This window comes from Sphaeramia orbicularis, chromosome 21 (assembly GCF_902148855.1).
Source record: "Sphaeramia orbicularis chromosome 21, fSphaOr1.1, whole genome shotgun sequence".
In the NCBI taxonomy this organism is placed as follows: domain Eukaryota; kingdom Metazoa; phylum Chordata; class Actinopteri; order Kurtiformes; family Apogonidae; genus Sphaeramia; species Sphaeramia orbicularis.
In genome coordinates, this window is record NC_043977.1 from 9197549 (window position 1) to 9213089 (window position 15541).

The 15541-nt window shown below is 41.4% G+C and overlaps 1 protein-coding gene across 1 annotated transcript; it reads left to right on the forward strand.

Annotated features, from left to right (window-relative positions):
- Positions 1 to 510: 510 nt before the first annotated feature.
- On the forward strand, positions 511 to 12006 carry LOC115412817 (interferon-induced protein 44-like). The gene is made up of 8 exons (XM_030125476.1): positions 511 to 532; positions 8110 to 8142; positions 8244 to 8277; positions 9305 to 9515; positions 10045 to 10203; positions 10627 to 10798; positions 11603 to 11703; positions 11793 to 12006. Exons 1-8 carry the CDS (start codon positions 511 to 513, stop codon positions 11961 to 11963), a joined length of 903 nt encoding a protein of 300 aa, XP_029981336.1. The 3' UTR covers positions 11964 to 12006.
- Positions 12007 to 15541: the final 3535 nt, after the last annotated feature.

A 15541-nucleotide genomic window follows, 5' to 3' on the forward strand; every position in this document is an offset into this window, starting at 1 on the left:
ACTTTTTTTTCCCTTTCTCTTCTTCCTCCATGTGCTTTGCCACAGTGAATTAAAACCAGTTGGACTTTACACATTTAATGTATTTAGTCTAATGCATTTGTCTGAGTCAAACTGAAAGTACATGTGGTTTTGTGTATATCAGGTTGTTTCCAAGTCTGAGGGTCTGGGAGGGGCCTCGGTCCTTAAAAGCTGCAGACCCCTGTTCTGTCTTTCAGTCCAACATCAGCAGAGCATCTAGAAGCTGCAGGTAAGTCTGATCATCTCCACATCTACTCACATGAAGACCACTCATTTCATGACTAGTTTCAGTTATTTTTGCATCATCTCTGATTTTTCACACTTACCTTCAGGTGATTCTTCTGAACTTAGATAATCTCTGCTGTTTACCAACTGGGATTCACCAAACTATCAGATGCATTTTCATTAAATCTACAAATATTCTGAATATCTGAAGGAAATGCCTTTGTTAGGTTTATGTTAAATTTCTGTTTTCTTGCAGGTTCTAAAAAGATGGGCGCCATATGGAAGTGGGGTAAGATAAGACTTAGTGGCAGTGAAGTTCAGATTGTCAGCTCTTCGGTTAACGCATGCCGGTGCACCTCCGTCCACACTGTCCACACCTCCTGCTCAGCCATTGAGTTAAAATACAACTACAGGTCGTTACGAGACAGTGTGAACTATAGGAAGAGTGGTGGGGGTGGTAATACTAGTAGTCAGGGCCGGACTGAGACTCCTCTTCAGCCCTGGAGTTTCATACCTCTGACCGGCCCACTTTAGATCACGACCAATTATTATTAAAATCATGGAATTATAACCTTACATATTATCTTCATCTGTGTCATTTGTGCCTAGTGGTTCAGGGTTGTGCTGCTGAGCTGCTCCTCTGTCATCAGTAGACTCTGCTCTCCCTTTCACACTTCCTCCAGTTTCCCTACACTCTCCTGCACCTGGATCACAATAAAAAATAATATCTACAGACATTTTGACTTACTGAACCAATTCAGATATTTGCGTTGGCAAAATATGCAGGCTTATTTAATATTACTTTATGCTATTGCCTTTCAGTTGTGGGCTTTGTGTATTTACTGTCTCACTTTTAATGATAAAAAATAAAATGGGTCAGGACCAGGCCCGGACTGGCTAATTGGGAGGACCGGGACAATTCCCGGTGGGCCGGTATAATATTTGGGCCACGAGGGCCGGAGTTCACTTTAAATATGTATTTAATATTTTATTTATTTATTTTTTGGGGGCCGGTGTTCAGTCATAGCACTGAGTTGATCACGTAATCTGCAGCCGCTGTTCCTGGGCCACACCCCCTCTACTAGCAAACTGTTTGTTTTCTTCCTGTTTTTTTGCGGACACACCGTGACCTGACGTAATCTGTCCTTACATACGGTTAGTAGCTCTGTACTGTAGCTGTGGAGCATATACCATCTGTGCTCTGCAGGCTGTGGATGGTCAGCTGTGTTTGCTGTTTGAAACATGGATAATAGAAAGAGCAACGGTGGTGTGGAGAAGGGAATAATTAAAAAGAGGAAAGCTCTGGAAGCAAACGCAGCCAAATGTGACAAAATCTGCAACTTTTTCACAAAAACGACCTCCCGGTTGGAAACTAATGAGGACGACAAACCAGGTAAACCACCTTTCAAGTTAGTTAATTATCGAGTCAGTGAATTGTGTGGCATTGTGGCGTGGAACATAACGTTATGTAATTTAAATAATAGTATGATACGACGCCCCATAACTGGGAAACTTTGTCTTGTAGCTCCTCAGAGTCAGAAAGCAGATCCAGCAGCAGACACCAGTCATGAGCCCACAAGTCCAGAGTGGGCAGGTAGGACTGCTCAGAGAGGGAAGAGGATTAGAAGAAATAGGCTCCAATGCAGAGTATGGTGTAGGCCTGTTCAGTATGAAAGGGGCTCTGAGATGCTCCAGGATTCAGAACTACATGAATGAAACTGACACCAAGGCTTTGAAAATAGAAGATTTGTGCTGAGAATTATGAACATTTTTAAAATGTGCTTTAGTGTCAGAAGCAGAGCCAGGAGCCAGTAGTGATGAGAGGATTGTTCCTGTCAGGATGGAAGGAAAAGGTGAGCTGTTGGAACAGACTGTGTGAACAAGCATTAGTTCCAGTAAAACCACTTTCTAGACCCAAACCATAGTCCTGACCTATTTTATTTTTTATTATTAAAAGTGAGACAGTAAATACACAAAGCCCACAACTGAAAGGCAATAGTATAAAGTCATATTAAATAAGCCTGCATATTTTGCCAATGTAAATATCTGAATTAGTTAAGTAAGTCCAAATGTCTGTAGATATTATTTTTTATTGTGATACAGGTGCAGGAGAGTCTAGGGAAACTGGAGGAAGTATGAAAGGGAGAGCAGAGTCTACTGATGACAGAGGAGCAGCTCAGCAGCACAACCCTGAACCACTAGGCACAAATGACACAGATGAAGATGAGTCTGTTGTTAGCTTTGATTGCTTTGCTCACCCTCAGTCACAGGATACACATTTTTTTTCTTATCATCCTCATCAAACCCCTAATATCACTATACCAAAAGTTTTCAATAGCATCGATGGAACAAACCGCAAGTAAGTTGTGATGGAAATCTTTTGTTGCAGAGGATACAAAAATAATAGTTATTAGAAAGTGCAGCAAGCTTTATTTATTTATTTATTTTTTAAATATTTTTATACTTTCATTACAAACATTTTAAAGGTTTGAAAAATGTTAACACTTATAAGAACAAAAATATAGATTCTGTTATTGTTGTGTTGTGAGGAATAATAATGTTGGAGATGTGGATGTGCACTCACTGTTGAAATAAATCCACATTGTCAAGCAACCTTCACTTGCGCTGAATTGGAAATATTTTAGAAAATACACTGAATTAGAAGGCTTTGGAGAACAGTGTGTAGACCTAACATGTAAGGTTAGAATTGCATGATTTTAATAATAATCGGTCGTGATCTAAAGTGGGCCGGTCTGAGGTATGAAACTCCAGGGCTGAAAATGAGTCTCAGTCCGGCCCTGGTCAGGACTATCGTTTGGGTCTAAAAAGTGGTTTTACTGGAATTAATGCTTGTTCACACAGTCTGTTCCAACTGCTCACCTTTTCCTTCCATCCTGACAGGAACAATCCCCTCATCACTACTTGCTCCTGGCTCTGCTTCTGACACTAAATCACATTTTAAAAATGGTCAGAATTCTCAGCACAAATCTTCTATTTTTCAAAGCCTTGGTGTCAGTTTCATTCATGTTGTGCTGAATCCTGGAGCATCTCAGAGCACCTTTCATACTGAACAGGCCTACACCATACTCTTCATTGGAGCCTATTTCTTCTAATCCTCTTCCCTCTCTGAGCAGTCCTACCTGCCCACTCTGGACTTGTGGGCTCATGGCTGGTGTCTGCTGCTGGATCTGCTTTCTGACTCTGAGGAGCTACAAGACAAAGTTTCCCAGTTCTGTGGCGTCGCATCATACTATTATTTAAATTGCATAATGTTATGTTCCACGCCACAATGCCACACAATTCACTGACTCGATAATTAACTAACTTGAAAGGTGGTTTACCCGGTTCATCGTCCTCATTAGTTGTTTCCAACCGGAGGTCGTTTTTGTGAAAAAGTTGCAGATTTTGGCACATTTGGCTGCATTTGCTTCAAGAGCTTTCCTTTTTAATTCTTCCCTTCTCCACACCACCCTTGCTCTTTCTATTATCCATGTTTCAAACAGCAAACACAGCTGACCATCCACAGCCTACAGAGCACAGATCATATATGTTACACAGCTACAGTACAGAGCTACTAACCGTATGCAAGGACAGATTACGGCAGGTCACGGTGCGTCTGCAAAAAAGAGGAAGGAAAAAAAACAGCTTGCTAGTAGAGGGGGTGGGGCCCAGGAACAGCGGTTGCAGATTACATGATCAACCCAGTGCTATCACTGAACCCCCCCCCCAAAAAAAACCCCCAAATAAATAAACAAATAAATAAATACATAAAATATTAAATATATATTTAAAGTGAACTCCGGCCCTCGTGGCCTAAAAATTACATCGGCCCACCGGGAATTGTCCCGGTCCTCCCGATTAGCCAGTCCGGGCCTGCTACTAGTATTAGTAGTAGTGGTAGTGGTATTATTACTGGTGATAGTACTACTAGTAATAGTAGTAGTGTTAGTAGTAGTTGTTACAACAGTAGTGGTAGCACAATTAGCAGTAATTTGTTTAGTGATACTAATAATGGTAATAATGATAGTAGTGGTATTAGTATTAGTAGCGGTGGTTGTGGTAGTGGAGTTAGTAGTAGTTATTAGTGATAGTAGTAGTAGCGATGGTGGTGGGAGTAGAAGAAGTCATTATAGTAGTAGTGCCATAACCAGGTGTTTTCCTGGTTCTACCGTCACCTCCATCCTCCATGATCTGCCTCAGCTGCTGCTCTCACTGCCGTCCACCGTTACCCGTATCAGAGTTCATGTGGGCTTCAATGATACTACTCTTCAACAGTCCGAAGTGACAAAGGTTCATTTTAAAAACCTCTTTGATAAACTGAAAGGATCCGGGAAGGCTGTTTTCATTTCCGGGCCCCTCCCCTCCTTTGCCCGTGGTGCGGGGCTGTTCAGCCGACTCCTCAGCCTGAACACCTGGCTCCAGTCCGCCTCTGCTCTGAACGGCTTCAGTTTTATTGATAACTTTAATCTGTTCTGGAACTGCTCCTCCTTTTACAAGTCTGATGGTGTCCACCCCTCTAGACTGGGCAGCAGGGTCTTGGCTCAAAACATTCAACACGCTGTCCTGACTAAAACCACACCCACACCTATGTGACTATGCCCTCCCTCTTCTGCTGCAGCCACCTGCTCCCCCTGCTGGTCACATCTAATATCACCACGTTCAGAGTCTCCTGTAAAATCTGTAGTGAGAATGAACACCACCCCAACTGATCTCTGCTCCTCTCCCAGGCCCTCACTGTCCACCTGTCAACCAACCTCCTCAGTGAATTCCTCTTCTCCTTCCCCATCTCCAGCGGCCTACACCTCTGCCTTGCTCTTCCCCATTTCTGTCATTTCCGGATCACGTATGGGGTTTCACTCTGCTAAAAGGCATCGTAGGTGGTTGAGACAAATCCCATTACACACAGTGGACATGAACACCATGACGTCACCACCACCTAGCCGGTTTGGGTTACTAAATGCACGTTCCATTGCCAATAAGTCCTTCTCCCTAAATGAGCTTTTTACCAACAGGAACTTGGATGCATTATTCCGGACAGATGTGGCAGAGGGATGAGGAGTTCATTCATTTAAATGAACTGTGCCCTCCTGGCTGCTCTGCTGTTGGTCAGCCCCGCCCCTGTCGCCGGGGCGGTGGCCTTGCTGTAGTGTACCAAGACAAATACACATGCAGAGGGATGAGCACCAATGACTTTCCCTCATTTGAGTCACAAATGATCAAGATTGGCTCCTCCAGTGCGTTTTACTGTTTCTTAATCTACCGTCCCCCTGGCCCTGCTGGTGCCTTCTTAAACGATTTTAGTGATTTCCTAACATCAATAATAAAACTGGAGAAGGTTTTAATTCTTGGGGATTTCAATCTGCACATCAACAACGACTCATCCAGCCCAGCAATGGAACTTTTAGCCATGACTGACAATTTTAACCTCAAACAACATGTATCTGGCCCCACCCACAAGAAAGGACATACCCTGGACCTGGTTTTCTCATTGGGCTTACACGTCACAAATGTGTGTGTTGAGGATGTCCACTTAAGTGATCATTGTGGTGTGTTTTTTGACTTACGTGTGCCTCTTGAGCCCAAGCCTGCACCTAGAAGGACCAAGAGGAGGATTATTACAGAGTCCACAGCCCAGGATTTCCGTGCCCTGTTTAACCCTAGTCTTCTTAATGAGTGTTCCGATGTTGATGAGTTTATCCAGTGTTTTGCCACACACTGCAGCTCTATTCTTGACCAGGTGGCTCCCTTGAAAACCAATGTCACTCGCAAGTGGTCTTGTCCCTGGATAAATGAAAGCATTTTAAACTTAAGGAGAACTTGTCGCAAAACTGTCTTTGGAAATCAACCCAGTTGGAAGTACACAGATTACATCTTAAAGATCTCATAACCTCCTTAAATAAAATGATTAAGGAGGCAAGATCCAGCTACTTCCACAAACTTAGAGCCACAAGCCTCGGCCTTTGACACAGTGGACCATACCATAATGATTGAGAGACTGAGGGACCTGGTAGGGATGTCAGGTTCTGTGCTAGACTGGTTCTCCTCTTACCTAACCGGCAGAAGCTTCACTGTGTCAATAAACAACTTCCAATCTGACTCAGCAGATCTACTGTGCGGTGTGCCCCAAGGCTCTGTCCTGGGACCAGTGCCATTCTTACTCTGTCCTCCCACTTGGCCACATTATCCGACAGTACAGTGATGTCTCCTATCATCTATTCGCGGATGACACCCAGATATACTGCTCCTTTAACTCCTCTGAGCCCCACAAACTGAGTTCCTTAATCAACTGCTTGTCAGAGCTGAAGCAGTGGCTAAATGATAACAGCCTCCAGCTGAACTCCAGCAAAACAGAGACCCTCATCATTGCTCTGGACAGTGCAATCCCAGGGATCAAACAACACCTTGGAGACCGGAGTTCTTCGGTAAAGACCAAACTGAGGAATCTGGGTGTCATCTTTGACCAGGACATGTCTTTAGAATTCTACTCCAAACACCTAGTCAAAAACTGTTTCATCTCCAAACTCAGGTCTATGGTGTCCATCAATGAGCTCAAGATGATCGTTCACGCTTTTGTATCTTCTCGCTTAGACTACTGTAACAGCCTGTTCACATGCTTAAACAAGAAGGAGCTGGCCCGTCTATAGTTTGTCCAGAACTCTGCTGCAAGGCTTCTGACCCGCACAAACAGGAGAACCCACATCACTCCCATTCTTAAATCTCTCCACTGGCTCCCTGTTTTATATCGTTTTCATTTCAAAATTCTGGTGCTAACTTTCCGGGCCCTACATGGCCAGGCCCCTGCATACATTGCTTCCCTGATCCAGCCCTACAGCTCAACTCGTAGCTTGAGATCTTCAGGACAGTACCTGCTGATGGTTCCATGCACCTGTTTTAGCACACGCAGTGACAGGTCTTTTAAAGCTTTGGCACCATGTCTATGGAATGACCTGCCTCTACACCTACGGTCCATGGACTCTGTAGAGAGCTTTAAGAAACACCTCAAAACCCTCCTGTTCAAAAAGGCTTTTTAGTCTCCCACCTGACCCAGGGCCACCACAAACTGATTACACTTTATGTATTTATCATGAAGTACTCCATGTGTCCCCCCCCTCTCCCCCAGTCTCTCTATATCTCTATCGCTCTCTCTTTTCTCCTCCTTTACTCTCTCTCTTTAAACCCAACTGGTCAAGGCAGACGGCCATCCTTCAGGAGTCTGGGTCTGCTCGAGGTTTCTGCTGTTAAAGGGAAGTTTTTCCTCGCCACTGTCACCAATCACAAGTGTTTACTCCTGGAGGATTCTGTTGGGTCTCTGTAAACTTGATTTGATTCAGATTTGAATTGATAAAGCACTTTGTGACTCTGTCTGTGAAAAGTGCTCTATAAATAAAATTTACTTACTTACTTACTTACTTAGTGGGGGGGTGAGTATTAGTGGTGGTAGTAGTCATAGTAGTAGTATTAGTGGAGGTGGTGGTGGTAGTAGTATTAGTAGTAGGAGTGGTAGTAGTAGTAGTCGTAGTAGTGATATCAGTAGTAGCAGTAGCAGCAGTAGTACTAGTTGTAGTATGTGTGTGTAGGATGATCTACCTGTTCCTCCTCCATCTGTGAACACTGACTGTCTGAAGGTCACTGGTCCATGTTAAACTGATGCATTCAGAAGATATTATTTATACATAAATATGTTCATTTACCACAGGCAATCCTCATGTTATGTGTGTTTTTTTTCCTTTTCAGTCAAAGGTTTATTTGGATTTGGTAAGTTTTCAGTATATTCATAGTTATTATTCACTGCATCAGAAATATGTTTTGTTTTTTTTGTTTTTTTTTTAACTTTTCAACCTGTTTCCTAAATATTTTTTGTTTCAGATTCACTGCCTCCACCGTCACCACCATCTCCCAGTAAGAAATGATGCTGTTGGTATATTTTATAATAATATTTACCATGTGATTTAAATGACATCCATTCATTAAATAATGTGTTTTATACATTTTCTGTACAGCTTTGAGGCAACCGTGGAGAGATGTGAAGTGGGGGTAAGTGGACAAATAAGAATCATTAAAGCTTCATCCATGATTCTCAGTCAGCTTCCTCTTAGCAGCGGCAGCGGCAGCAGCAGCAGCACTTTTAGTGGTCGTAGTAGTGTTGGTAGTGGTAGTATTAGTGTTATTGGTAATAGTGGTAGTATTAGTGTTATTGGTAATAGTGGTAGTATTAGTGTTATTGGTAATAGTGGTAATGGTGGTAGTAGTAGAAGTAAAGTAGTAGTCTTAGTAGTAGTTGTGGTACAACATTATAATTACTAATAGCAATAGTGGAATAAAAAAAAATAAAAAATAAAAAATAATAATACATCGCACTTATATAGCGCTTTTTTGGACACTCAAAGACGCTTGTAGTATTAGTATAGTAGTATTGGTAGTAAGAATAGTGGTGGTGGTAGTAGTAGAAAAGTAATATACATAGTAGCAGTAGTACAATATTAGTATTGGTAATAACAGTAGTAATGGTAGTAGTAGTGGTCCTAGTAGTATTAATAGTTGTGTAGTAGCAGTAGTAGCAGTAGTATTGGTAATACTTTTAGAGGTTTATTATTATTATTGTTGTTGTTATTATTGTTATTATTATTATTGTTATTATTATTATTGTTATTATTATTGTTGTTGTTGTTGTTGTTGTTGTTATTATTATTATTATTATTATTATTATTATTATTATTATTATTATTATTATTATTATTATTATTATTATTATTATTATTATTATTGTTATTATTGTTATTATTATTATTAAAAGTAGTATAGTAGAGGCATTAGTAGTAGTAGAAGTATAGTAATAGTATTGGTAGCCGTAGTAGTAGTAGTACAGTGGAATTTGTAGTAGCAGTAGTAGTAAAATTGTGAAATCAGTTTAATTCAATAGGATATCTGCCATCACATCCTACTGTAATTCATCATGTATAACTCAAAACATCACCACAGCCAACACCATCTCATATCCTGTTCTATAATTCCATCATCATATCATTCTTGAGTCTAAAATCCCATGTGAACTGTTGAACAGAAAACCAGTGAAGGATGACCTTCTCCGGTTTGTGGAGAACTACCAGTGTGGTAGTGAGGTGACACATATCAGGATTATGCTCTATGGGCCGGTAGCAACTGGGAAATCCAGCTTTGTCAACTCTGCCACCACTGCTGTGCTCGGCCGGATGGCCATCGGAGCTGGAACCAACAGAGGCGATGAAAGAACACAGAGAAGTTACACCACACAGGTAGTACATGTCCAGGACAATCTATGATCAATCATCCATTAATTTAGAACCTGAAATAGTCTTATTTATATTGGCCACCATGTGGAAGGGGAGTTACCTGGTTGGAATTTTGGACAGGAGGTGGTAGTAGTAGTAGAAGTAGTCATAGTAATAGTAGTAGTAATAGTAGTAGGGGTGGTCGTGGAACCAGTAGTAGCAGTAGTAATGCTGGTAGTTGTAGAAGTTGTAGTGGTAAGAGTAGTAGTAGAAGTTGTAGTACTAGTGGTGGTGGTGGTAGTAGTGGTAGTGGTCGTAGTAGTAGTAGTGGTAATAGCAATAATAATGGTAGAAGTCGTGATAGAGGTGGTATGAGTATTACTGGTGGTGGTAGTAGTAGTAGTAGTAGTAGTAGTAGTAGTAGTAGTAGTAGTGGTAGTGGTGATGGTAATAGTAAGCAGTATTTGCATACTTTGCTTAAAATCTATAAAAAAAACCATCCAATGTTGTTTTCCGGACCTAACATTAATAGGAAATCTGACTTTATCTCTAGTACAAAGTTCACAAAATCAGAAGAGGAAGAGAAGTTCCACGAGTCTACTACCCTGTGGTCTTCAATGACATCATGGGCCTGGAAGACGGAGAAGAAATTGGAGTTTGTCCTCAAGACATCGATCTGGTCATGAAGGGACATGTAAAGGAAGGTTACCATGTACGACTGACACCCACAAACTCATGTCGTTTAGTGTAGTGGTGGTCATAGTAGTCGTAGTGATTATAGTAGAGATAGTGGTAGTAGCAGCAGAATACAGTAGAATCTTTATTTTGTCAGTAGTAGCTTTGTCACACATGTAAACATGCACCACACGACATTTGTCTTCTGCCTCACACACACATACACACACGCTGCATGCTAGGAGCAGTGGGCTCACCATGTCAGGCGCCTGGGAGCAAATGGCAAATGAGGGGGTAAGTGCCTTGCTCAAGGGCACATCAGCCAACAACTCCAGGTCCAGGAGAAGGAGAAGAAGAAGAATGGGGTCAATGGGTCATTTTGCTGTTACGTTATTTTCATGTAAAACAATCCAATACAGTTTTTGGTGTTCATTCATAAATTCATTCACTGTGTTTCCAGTTCAATCCCAGACATCCACTGTCACCTACTAACAGTGAGTTCTACAACCCCTGTCCAAATCTGAGTGACCGAGTCCATGTCCTGGTTTGTGTCCTGTCTGCTAATGTACCCGGCATTCCAACCTCAATAATCCAAAAGATGAAGGAAGTCAGAGAGAGAGCCCACCAGCTTGGTAAAATCTGGATTTGGGATTACATGCACAGGTTCACCTTTAACTCAAAATAAATGACTTTTAAGGTAAAAATTTATCTTCTAAATACAAGCAGATATGTGCGTTTTAGATGGTGTAAATATCACTGCATGGTAGTGGTAGTACTATTAGCACTACTAGTGGTAGTAGCATCAATGATGGTAGTAGCAGTAATAGTAGTAGTGGTAGAAGTAGTATTAGTGGTCATGGTATTAGTAGTAATAGTGCTAGTAGTGGTAGAAGTAGTAGTAACAGTAGAACTAGTAGTAGTGGTGGTAGTCATTAAGAACTAATTAAGATTCTTAATTGTCAGTATATAGATGGCACTCGTAGACATGCACCACACACTGAAATGGACCTTCTGCATTTACCCCATCACTAGAACATGCAGGAACACAGCAGCATATCAAGTGCCCGGGGAGCAAATGGGTGGATTTGTGCTCAAGGGAACATCAGCAAACAACTTTCTGCCTTTCCGAGGAATCAAACCGATGACCCTTCAGTCACAAGCTGACTCTCCAGGCATTTAGGCCATGGCTGCCCCTAGTAGTGGTAGTTGTACTATAAGTAGTAATGATGGTGGTGGTAGTAGTAGCGATAGAGGTGGTAGAAGTAACAGTAGTTCAATCATTAAGTAAACAGACTAATGATCTCAAGGACCTGGGCTACTGGTTCTTGACTCCCATGTGGTTTGACCTGACTTGGTTTTACCTCCTGTTGAGTCTCCTCCACTTCATGCAAACTCCTCACACAACAGTTCTTCTGGGTTTCTTTGTGAATTTGCAGGGATTCCCCAGGTGGCCATACTGACCAACATTGACAGTGCCTGTCCAGAAACCCAAAAGGATGTTCAGAACGTCTACCAGAGCAAGCATCTGCTCAGAAAGGTGTTTGTACAGAAAACGTAGCGTCATGGAGACTGATGTTCACCTGTTCTACTTCACTAATGATAAAACGTTGTGTCTTTAATGTGTAGATGGACGCTTTCAGCTCCACAGTGGGAATCCCAATCAACTGCATCTTCCCTATCAAGAACTACAGTGAAGGAAACAACGAAAAAGATGAAGACATGGACACACTGATCCTGACAGCACTGAAGCACATGCTCAACTTTGCAGATGACTTTATTGATAGTGTGTCTGACTGAGATGAGCCTGTTTCACTGTGTTTAATGAGGCCGTCGTCTTAAATATTAAGCATCTATCTCTGTCATTTCTAGGGGTGTAATAAAATATCAGTTCTGCAATATATTGGGATATTTCATTTCACAATACTATATCGATATTTCTACGTATTTCTTCAAATGCAGATATTGTGGAGGTTCATATTTGTTTTTCTTTTTTGTTTGTATTTTCTTTATTATTATTTAACATTCTTTTATTAAATAATCGTAGCTCCTTTGTTGGGGTTGCACAAAAATAATGTTATGACGTTAGTTATGAACTAACAGAACATATTTGAACAGGAGCTTAAACTGTAATGTCTGTAAAACAATTTAAGTTTCAACACAGGAAAATTTTGTGATATAGCATTAGATCCTGTTCTGATCAAATAAAAATGTGTTTAGTATTTCTGCATATTTCTGGTGTAACTAAATTCTTTGAGGAAATGATCATTTAAAAAAAGAAACAAAAAATTGCCCTTTTAACAATATTGTGATATATCGTATCGTGATCCGAGTATTGTGATTTGTATCGTATCGATTCTTGCCAATACACACCTAGTCATTTCTGTAGTGAGATGTCTCCGTTATCGCCACAATGTTTACATTACAATCATGTTGGTTACATCAGTGAGTCAGTCATCTTCTGAGGGCTGATATAAACAGACAACAACTGATTACTGTCACACCTATCTTAATCTATTAACCTATTAGTTTAATGTCTTTGAATGGTGCGAGGAAGCCGGAGTACCTGCAGAGAACCCACGCATAAATGGGGGGAACATCCAAACTCCACACAGAAAGGTCCCTGGTGTTGGAATTGAATCCAGGACCTAGCTGTGAGGTGACAGTACTATCCACTGTACCACCATGTCACCCCCTGCTACAGTATCCAATATTTAATACTAGATACTTACAGTGCTTGAGTGTAGTTTTGTAGGTATGTCTTTATTGTAACAGTAAATATGTGCACAGCTCCTACTTTCAGAGTGTTCCAGGGGCCTTCATGATCTTTTCATCCTTTTCTTCTATGCTTGTTCATTCATTTACTGATTGTTTGTTTCAATAAACTACTCAAAGACAAGATCCTATCTCTGTATCTTTATTTCCACGGCAGCTAAAAGCACTGAAATCATCTTACTGAAGACTTTTTGTTGATCAAATTAACGCTACAGAGTGAAGACCGCTCCTCCAGCTGTTTCTGTGAACCATTTCATGATTTCTAAATGTTTCCTTTGGAATATCTGATACAACTGGAAATGCCACAGAGCTGAGTGTTAAAACTCAATATAGCAACAGTGTCGGGGGGGGGGGGGGGGGGGGGGGGTTAGTGAGAGGTCAAGTTGATCTTGACCATCAGGTGACATCCTCGTCTATGCACTAGGAAACATGACAAATGTGAAGTTTAAACTTTCTCTAGTGTTCACAGTTTTTCATGCAGTTGAGACTCCATCTTTTCTAATTAGTTTAATTGTCTGAAAACCTGAAGATGCACCTGGCTCTTCATCACCTGCTGCATCAAACTAATGCATCATAGTGACATTTCCATGAGATGAACAGACTGAAATGAATCTTTTCTTGTAAATACATGTTTTATTGTTTCCATTTTAGCAGCTACAGAGACTGATGCTGCTTCAGTAGAACATTGTAAATGTTTTATCAGATTATGAGTGTCATTGTAAGTTATGGCCTGTAATTGGTTTAACCCAATTATAAGATGATGTACAAAGAGTGCTGATCTAGAAGACATCAGCACCATATGTCCAAAATGACTTAGTTTTCCTGCATCACCAACTGCCAGACAGTAAGGCCTGGATGCAGCCGGTTAGTCGTGAAAACTCCCTCCATGAAGCTCTCTGCACTGTTCTGGAGTGAACCTGAAGGACACATGAGGTTTGGACGTCTGACAGTGTTCAGTATGTTTACATGCACACACAGATTAGTCCAGCTAAACCACAGCTCTAAACTGTTTAACTGTTGTCTCTGGCCCAGTCTACAGGCACGAGTGAAAATGATTTATTGCTGGACTTTACCTGTCTGACCACATCATGTCTGAGTTTCTGTTGATTGCTTCCACTTCACTACAAAACCACTTGACCGCGGAATATTTAGTAGCGAGGATGGTCTAAATGGTCTTATTGCAGAGGTGGCGTCCTATCATGGAACCACGTTGGAATTCATGGTAGAATCAGTTTGCATGTCCAGGGGATTGACTCTAAACACCTGTGGACATGGAAGTGACTGGAACACCTTCACACAATGATCTGGAGAGGTGTCCCAATACTTTTGGAAATACTAAAAATAATAGAATATTTTCACTCTTTAAAGACAGGAAATGAATAATTAAAGCTATATCGTATGATGTGGCATTTTTACACTTTTCTTTTGTCATCTTAAAATGAGCCTAATAAGTGTGTCAAACTAAAATGTAAAAGAAATCCACCAGGTTGTGAAAATCAGAAATGTTTAATTCTCATGTATTTCTGATTAAAGTCTGACCAATCATTTTATTCGGTACAAATAAAATAATTGGCTGAGCCTCCTGTCAGTCATCCATTACCACTGTTCCACATCAGATACCGGTACCTCTGAATCTGACGTTCCACTCACACTGCTCCTCCTGTCACTGACCACAGTCTCCTGTCTAAAGATGTGAATGGATAGGACTGAAATGCACGTGTGGAAGGGAAAAAAGGATTTAGTAACAGAAACAACAGCCAAGGGGAACAAACAGAACAACCCGACTGTAGCAGTCAGAGTCCAGTGAATGAAGGATGGAGATGAAGTCCAGGAGTCTGGTGGACTGGACTCCACAGACATGTCTGCACAAAGCTACAGCAGGACTCCACCTACATGTACTTGGTGTCAGTCAGTGTATGGACTCTGAAACCTCAAATGTCCACAGACAGTGGAGGAGTCCGTGTGCTCATGGTACGGCCCACTCCACCCAGGTGATGAGGTGCAGTGAAGACACTGATCCAGCGCTGCACAGACCAGACCCTTAAATACAGGGTCTACTGCTCAAACAGGAGCCGCTGTGCAGCAGGTGGATGATGTGTGTGGTTGCTGAAGGAGGGGCCCACAGACACACCGAAGTGGACCAGACCTCCGCCTCCACCTCTGCGCGCATCAGGTGAGAGGAGGGGAGCGTCAGAGCTCAGGTGGGGGGGGGGGGGGGGGGGGGCTTTGGAGGGAGGCGGGTTGTACATGTTAAAATATTTATTTACTAAGTGCTGTGAGACATGCCACATCGGTAGGTATAGCTTTAAATGGGAGTGGGAGAGTAAAATATAAAGTTTAAGAAATAAACCGCACAAAATCAACAATGAGGAGGAAATAAACACAAAAATCAATTTGTATATATAATGTTTTTAGTGTTGGTGATTGCAATTTAGCAAATGACTGTGAAGACTTAACACACAATTGTTAAGGTTGACTGCAAACATCTGTAAAAATATTTTCAATTTCTACAACTCCAGATATAAATCTAACTAGCTTGTGAAGAGGTGAGTGAACCTATCTGAGTAACTAGAAGCTTTTGCTTCTTTTCCACTTCCTGTATC

Bases quoted from the DNA above. Each gene is read 5' to 3' on its own strand.
- LOC115412817 (XM_030125476.1), top strand. From the start codon at position 511: ATGGGCGCCATATGGAAGTGGG. The intron at 8,143-8,243 runs GTAAGAAATGAT...TTTTCTGTACAG, and splicing joins ACCGTCACCACCATCTCCCA to CTTTGAGGCAACCGTGGAGA. The intron at 8,278-9,304 runs GTAAGTGGACAA...ACTGTTGAACAG, and splicing joins TGGAGAGATGTGAAGTGGGG to AAAACCAGTGAAGGATGACC.